General features: G+C 31.7%; 1 protein-coding gene and 1 long non-coding RNA gene across 3 annotated transcripts in view; one reads left to right on the top strand and one right to left on the bottom strand.

The window, feature by feature from the left end:
- Window positions 1-3,323, top strand: part of LOC106681195 (putative odorant-binding protein A10) — a 54,968-nt gene extending 51,645 nt beyond the window's left edge. Inside the window, exon 3 of the mRNA XM_014421395.2 lies at window positions 2,177-3,323. Coding sequence (XP_014276881.1) covers window positions 2,177-2,319 — 143 coding nt within the window. The 3' untranslated portion in view covers window positions 2,320-3,323. The remainder of the gene's footprint in view (window positions 1-2,176) is intronic.
- LOC106681196 (uncharacterized) overlaps window positions 1-8,594 on the bottom strand; it is a 20,807-nt gene that overhangs the window by 9,405 nt on the left and 2,808 nt on the right. The gene's annotated exons all lie outside the window — the stretch shown is intronic.

Here is an 8,594-nt window from a genome sequence, read left to right as displayed (position 1 = left end):
GCATTACTTCATGGAGGGAAATGGCTGAGTGCCGCCTCGCATTCTTCGCATGGTTTTCACATTTCCATGCTAGTTACGTCTTCTAGCCCTCTCTTCCTCTCTCAACCTCTTGAGGACTACTGTGGTGAATATCTTCACTGCGTTCCAATGCTGGTCTGATAATAGCATATAGCTCATCACGTTCTGTGGTGTGACGCACACACTCTCTCAAATTCACTCCGCAGTTTCCTCGACAGTTTGACATCCAGGCCATTCTGCGGTGTTGTCCAATTTGAAGCCGTACTGGTAGGCTCTAAAGCATCCATGTCCGCTCACCATTTGGGTTATGTAAAAATCCACCTCACCATGCTGGCGACCATACCACTTGCCCACATCGGGTATCAACGTGTGAGTCCACCTCCCGGAATCTGCAGCCTCCCAATGCTGCTGCCACTGGTCGATGGTTATTTTTCGCTCTTCTTCTCTTGAAAAGTGCAAGCGTCGTCCATAGTGCCTGCTTCTTTCTTCAACAAGGAGTTCCACAGGTGGCATTCGGGCTATCACGCACACCGCTTCGTAGGAAACAGTTCGAAAGGCGATAACTGTCCTTAAGCAAACTCTGTGATAAACTCAAACCATCTGTCTCCTGTATGATTTGGTAGCCATCGTTTCTTTCCATATCGGGGCTGCATATAACATAATGGAAGTGATAACAGTAGCCAGAAGCCTTCGCCTACTTTCTTTGGGACCTCCGACGTTTGGCATGAGGTGTGACAAAAAGGATGCAACTTTAGCAGATTTGGCGCTAATGTACTCCGCGTGAACATTAAAGTGGGGCGTGCATCGATCATAACTCCTAGGTACTTTAAGCAAGACTGGGAACAAATTTCGTGCCTACCCACCGTAACAGTGATAGACTCAGTATGCTTCCTGCTAGTTACTAGGAGAACTTCGGTCTTGTGATCTGCAAGTTGTAGGCCTACCGAAGACAGCCAACCTCGGACCGTAGGAACAGCCTGGTTAGCGATGAGGGTAGCTTCTTCCAACTACTTCGCCGCAACTACAACTGCAACGTCATCTGCGAATCCAACAACTGTGGCTCCCTCCGGCAAAGTCAATTTAAAGATTGCGTCGTACATGACGTTCCACAGAAGAGGCCCTAATACCGAGCCCTGTGGGTCACCTTGTATCTCCTTTGGCCAATGTCTGAAAAATAAAACAGAACTCTATCTTTAAAGTAGTCTGTGAGAACTCTCATAAGATAGGCTGGCACCGCCATTGTCCGTAGGGCATCTATTATACAGGTCCATCTTGCAATGTTAAAGTGTTTATTCATGAATGTGTGTGTGTGTGTGTGTGCGCGCGCGCAACAAGTAGCCAGTAAGTATCTAAACATTGTAAAACTCTCATTTTACTTTTGATGTAGGACACAGTAGCCTTAATCTCAAAATCTTCAATTCCGACAGCAGGGATTGTAAGTTACGTGAAGGTGAGAAGAGACTTCTAGATTTAAAAAAAAGAAAAGAGAAAGGAAAAAGGTGTATAGAACAACTCGCTCTGAACGTCCAAGAAATTTAAGAAAAGAACTCGTGATTTATATTGATAATGGATGTTTTAGATAATTGTTTGAATTATTATTATTTTGGGAATTAGGTTTCAAGAAATAATTTAGTTTTTTTAACAAATCATATAGTTATTTCTATTAAAATGTCATCATTCTTAGTTTTTAAAATCATTATTGATTCATTTAAAACCTTTCTGACAATTGTCCATAGCCTAATTTATGTACAATCTAATAAACTTCAAAATTTGTTTAATATTTTTAACACAAATTACATGACATCTATAATCATTTAGTTTAATTACTTAGCAGTATATTATATCTTAGGATTAGGTAATGAATTAAAGTCCAAAACGTTTTCCTAAATGAATTAATAAAATAATTGACAAGTACAAAGGGTTTTTCCTTGATTTTTTAAAAAACATAATGAAACATCAAAGAGGTCATGTTATACATCGCATCCTTTAAAATATCTGATACATCCAATTCTTTATATATATTGTTTCGAAATATAAAATGAAAAATCTTATAACACTTCGCATTATTGTAGGATAGTTACCATAAATTATTTTATATTAACGGTTTTATTATGTAATAATTATTTTTACTGAACTTAAACATTAATGTTTGTTTCAGCTTACGCTCCGTTGGTACTCCGAGGTACATGTCCCAAATGCAGCCCACAAGAAGTCCGACAGATCCAGCAAGTACTTTCACACATCCAACGGAACTATCCCAAAGAATGGAGCAAGATCTTGAAGCAGTATGCAGGACAATAGGATTACGAACCATTTTCAAACTTAATAACTTGTTTCCGTTCTAGGAACTATTTATAATTTGACATATATTTGTCGTTGTAAATGTATTAGTATTTAGTTATCATATTTTTTTCTTATCATATCTTTTTATGGTTGCCAGTCCAGAGTTAAGAGGAAGTATTTCCTTTTATAATTCATAGATTTTTAAAAACAATTCTGAAATGTAATCTAATACAAAAACAGTACCTGAAAAGTGACCTTTCTTTATAAAAGGAAATGACTGATAATCTGAAATAAAAGGAAGCAAATGACTCATAATCTTTTGGATGCTTGAATGGAGAATAGGTATGTCATAGTAATGTCGAAAAAAGAACCAGTTTAATAAATATATATAATATATATTTTAGAAATTTTATATTAAGTTGCACAGTGAAAATTCGAAAAGTTAATCTACATTTTTTTAAATTATTACTGTTATACAACTGTTTGCTTATCTTTAATATCATTATTTTTATTTTTCTTATTATTTAACACAAATCATCTTTGTAACTTTTTGGTAAAGTAAAATCATTTCAGTTGTAAAAGAATTATCAATTAAAATATAAAATAATATACTCAGAAGAAAGATCAGAGTAAGAGTCATATATTAAGTACATTAGTCTCCAAAGTGATGGGTTTCAGACTTTCAATAAAATTATTTTTTTCTTGATCCTTTTTAGTGATGGAAAGCCAAATTAAAATTGACCATACCAAAAATTATTTATAGTAAATTAGATTGTTTATAAATACCTGTTTAAATAATATGATTATAAATTATCTTTTCAGAACGTACTGGAGTTAATGAAATTAATTTATTGTTGTTTAGTATAATAAAATAACCCTGTCTATTGAAAAATATTGTTAAATATGTATTGTATAACTTTTATTCTAACATTATGCCATGACTTTACTTTGTTTGAAATTCTTTCATTTCTGTCTGTATTTTTAAGTAATTAAATTAAAATATAAGTGTTCGTTACCATGAACTATTTTTTATTATACATTTTTCTAAATACCTATTCCGTCTTGTAGAATTGTTAACAAAATATCAGATAACTAAAACTAATGGATAAGCTAAACGCAGCTTATATTAATAAAAGATGTTGGAAAATAATTTATTTTGCAGTTTAAACGACGCAAGTCATCTCTTAAAATTACGCTAGACTTGTTGCGTACGCAACAATTGTATGACAAACAAGATGGGAGAGTGAAAACAGATTACTCAGACAAGGGCAGGAACAAGATGGTGGAATATAATAGGGAGCTTAAGTGGAGTGGTGATGAAACATTGAAATTTATAGAATTATACAAAGTAAGAGAAAGTATATGGGGTTATGATTGGGATACCATGAGAAATTGATAGTAAAGTATTACGGTCGTGCAAATATTGAATTCGATTTTCAGCGGAAATACAGGAGATCCCCAGAGTTCAAATAACCAAGTTTTGAAAATGCTCTGTTTGAACAGCCTAGCTCAAAAACTGAAAGTTGTAAGAAACTGAAATTACATATTTAAGATGGCTATATAGCTCGAATGTGGCACCTAATTTTTCGATAAAATCAACCAACAAGAAGTGCCACTTTATAGAATAGATTTTTCACGTTTTTTTTTTTTTCGAGATTCTCCGAAACGGCTCTGAAGATTTATAAAGTGCTCTGTTGTATTAGACCTATCTAGTACTTTAGTAGACTATTTTAGAGAGGATGGGACCTGTCTCACCCTCTCTAACATTGTCTAGCAGGGCTTAAATACCAAATTTTCAAAAAAAATCTTCAACTAAAGTACTTTTTATTTTGTTTGTCTAAAAAAATATCCGATTCCTATTGGTACCGATAATAATGTAAAAATACAAAATTTAACAGATTTTTATGAATAACTAAAGGAGAAAATATATACACCCGATTCCAACAGAAAAAGCCCATCAACGACCATTAATGATTATATGACGACTTCATTATCTTTTGATAATTTGGTTTATGTGAAATTTTTATTTGTCATTACTAGTTTGAGAAACCCTAAAATATGAATTCTGAAATAAAATATAATGTATTGAAAAAACAAAAAAATACATTTCTAAAACCAGCAACGGTTTAGAGAAACTTGAATATTTTTTTGACGGTATTGATTGGGGGGAATAGAAAAAAAAAAACACTTTTCTATTCTTTTATGATAATTACTAACGTATTAATAATTTTCGAATTATGATCTTTACTATCTATTAAAACCATGTCGTCAATACATATTTTTTTGTAAAGCTGTGTATTATCAACATTATTTTGTTGTGTAGTAATTAAATTAATTAAAACTGCTTAAATTTTATAATTAATAATAGTATGTTCTATTTACATTTCTTATTTTTATAGAAATGTTTATAGATAATAAATTAAAATTTCTTGATAAGTTAAAGAACTTTATCAAGGAAGATGATTTGTCAAAAACGTTTAGTTTACAACGGATGTTTATTCGATCGCTGTTACAACTAATGACAATAACTAATAAGATATATTAAATACTTCCTGAGTTATTACTACTAAACTATGGCAATCCATAGAAGAAGCCGGAAGTCGCGTTATGACGAAAGTAGTGGTGAAAGCGTTCAAAGGCAGTGGACTTCCTGCTGTGAGAACCTCCAGTAAGGCCCTCAGTTATGTCACATCATACAAGAAGATTGGGTCATAACTGTACGCAACCTCCTTGTGTATCAGCATTATTTTTCGAAAGTGGAAGTTAAGAAGTTAAGAATCTACAATAAGCACTTTAAATATAAAGCGTTAAAAGGCGCAATTTGATCTTTCAATAGAGAAAGAGAAGCGAAAGACATTTATTCATTCATGCTGCCCAAATACATCGGGTTGCCTCATTACACAGAAAATGTAACAAATTATTTGCCCTATGAATTTACAAAACAATAAATGGGAGATGTTCAAATGTAAAACGTAGTATTATTATGTTATGTAATATACAATTAGGCTGTACATAAATAATCACACCATCCTATCGGTGAATACAATTGAAGACGTTTGTGCCTTGGAAATCAGTAATGAAGGTACTCTACAAGTAGTATATACACGTTAACCGCCACCAAATTTTAATAATAATAACAAGAAAGGCTTATCGAACTCGAAGGTTCGATGCCTATACCGCCAATCGTTCTTTACATACATCCCCTCCAAACCCAAATCTACTCAATCTTTTTTTACGCAATCCTCCCATCTACTTTTCTGCAGATGGTCTACCCCTCGGGCGTTCACCGATTGGTTTAGTGTTTATTAATATTTTAGGGATCCGTTCATCACTAAGCTCTACAACCTTACACGGCCATCTTGTACGCCACAAAATTTTAACAAAGTAATCTATAGTTCTTTGTTGTTTTTCAGAACAAAATAACTGCTTCGTTCCTCGGAATACTTTAATTTATACCATATCCCATGTCACAAAAAAATGTTTTTATTCCCCAGTGTTATTTATATTACCTTTATATTAAATATTACCACACTACTCTAGCCCATATAAATGTAACCACATATTATTCTAAAGGGACTATATAATGAGAGAGCTACTTTTAATTTTCATTACATTTCAGTTGGTAATAATGGTAACGTTAATCACAACGATTTCACATCGATTTATGCCATTTCTTTAAATTACATAGTTCTAGCTTCATAATTTTTCACTCAATGAAAAATCTGACTATAATTTTTTTTTTTGTTGCCAATATCTTTTATTAATGAGCTTTCACAAAACGTAGTTTTACTGAAATATGAAGCAGCTAGAGTTAAGACAAGTTATATTGAGAGGAGTTGCTAGTTATTTTTGTGTTGCGGAGGTAAGTGTTGATCATTCTTATAGTTTCATTTTGAATAATTTCTAGTTTTCCATAATTGGTTAAAGATGTTGAAATTCCAAACGAGTGAGACCTGTGTGAACTGTGCTGAATAACTGATTAATTAATTTACTTTGGTAACTTAATTTGAATTTTTATTAAAATATGCAAAATTAATTTCATTATTATGCCTAATCTGCTTTTCTGTTTGTATGTTATCAGAAAAATCTTTCCAAGGTTAAACGAAGGGATTGTACGGATTTTGACTAAGGAATGAGGTTCGAGCTTATGAAAATGTGATTATTTATATGCGATTAACGCTTTGTAAAAAAATTGGCATCAGATTTTGTGTCTGAGTATGTTCTTTCAATTGCTTAAAAGAAATTATTAATTATGATTTACCAAATCCTTATTCATTTTCAGCAGCTAAAGCAATAATTCGAATGGTGTATCGTATACAAAACTAACCAGCTCAGACATGGTGAAGTTGTACACCACTAATGTGCAGATATGCCTTAACTATTTGTATAAATGAAACATGAGCCCTTAGAACAGAACTGTGGCACTGCTCGTACTTAATCTGTGCCTCGATTGAGATGGAAATGAGTTTCTGGAGGTAGTATTGCCTTAATTACTCCTCGCCTTCCAACAGCTAACTCATTTATTAACATGTCGCTTATTAATGGGATAGTCATCAGGAAAATTAATATAGTACATGTTTTAATTTAGTTGTTTAGAGTTAACTATCCATGAGATTCTGAAGGGGTAATCTTATGTCTCTTGAAATTGCCATTTCTTTAAAAATCATCCTAGAACCTCTATAATAATTTTTTCTTCACTTTCAGTTGAAAATTAATAATTATCCAATTATTTTAACTTTATGAAGAAAACAGAACTCAATACTACTGTTTTGAATAAATATAAGTGATCGAATAAAACAATATCAAACGGAAATTTTATAGGCAACAGGAAAGGAAATGTACAAATAGAAAAATAAACACAAGATAAAACAATATCAAACAAATTAACAATATAAATAATCAATTGGAAAAAAATTATCCTATTAAGGTATCTGGTATAAGGTATATTATCCTGACTGTACATCAAAGATATTATCTTGACAGGACATCAAAGCTGGAAAACGTTAGCTAACATTAAAAAAAAGTAGTTCATCTTAGTTCAACATCTAGTCATTATTCATTATTCAAAATTTACAAAATAGGAACATTACAACTCTCCAAAACAATCAAAGATATACGTTACAACATTTCTTCCTGGAATCTTCACTAAACAAAACCTAATAATAGTATTTGCTTCATTTCTAGAGTTTTTTTCTTATTAATTTATCAAAGTATACACAAATATGCTCGCTTAGTTTTTTAGTAAAAAAATCGATGAGGATAAATCTTTTGGAAAATTTAATAAATAACAGTATATGCTAACTAAAGTATCCAAGGGTCATTTATTCGTAAATGAAACACTTTCTAGGAAATAAAACTTTTAAAATATCTTTATAAAAACAACCAAATGATATGAGAAAAGAATTTAAAAATTGTAATGTCACTATAAGATACCTAGATGCCTATAAGAGTCAGAAAGATTAAATGAACAGAAATGGACGTGGCAGATTTAAGGAATGAATTGTAAGTTTTTCCTGTTTCTCCGACAGTTGTGTTGTTTTTTTTCGATTAGGTTAGATGGAAAACGTATTTAGATACCTTTAATTAGTAATATCAACATCCAAACACTTTTTTCATATTTTAATTCGAAAATATCATTTTTTTTTACATATTTATTTATACAAATTTATAATTGTAAAATAAAACACAATAAATGTGATAATTTTAGAAGCGGAACACATGATAATTCAGAGAAAGAATCAACAAATTGTTTTACTATAATCACAGCTTTAAATTTGAAGATCACGTAGCAATCTTTTCCAGGGTCCTCTGAGGATTATAGGGAGAAAATGCTGACAACTTTGGTTTTGGGTGGGTAAGGATTTTGGAACTAAAGGAGGTATATCTATCGGGGGCCAAATATGATGCTGAGGTTTTTATGTAAAAGTTTATTAATTGCAAATGTGCAATAACTCAGAGCTAGTTTTGTGCTGGAATCAATATGCTCTAATTGAAGTTATTTTTCACTTCTACATACTTGTAAGCTTTTTTAAACAGAAAATTCAACAACACAGCGTAAATAAAAATATTTTTCAGTTTATTGAGACCATACTAGTGACATAGTGACAAACATCAGAGATATTCAAAAATATTAACAACACATAAAACTAATGATTTCTGAAGTTTAAATTATGTATATATAAAAATTATTTATAAGACCCAACTGTGTATTGCAGTTACTATTAAAAGGGATTTGAGCATTCTCTCTTAGATAAAGCCATACTACCTGGTCCTACCACAAAATATTAATTATA

This window comes from Halyomorpha halys, unplaced genomic scaffold (genome assembly GCF_000696795.3).
Source record: "Halyomorpha halys isolate HHAL.00 unplaced genomic scaffold, Hhal_1.1 Scaffold316.1, whole genome shotgun sequence".
Taxonomy (NCBI): Eukaryota; Metazoa; Arthropoda; class Insecta; order Hemiptera; family Pentatomidae; genus Halyomorpha; species Halyomorpha halys.
Note: the sequence above shows the minus strand (reverse complement) of the source record. Positions and strands in the feature narration are given on the sequence as shown.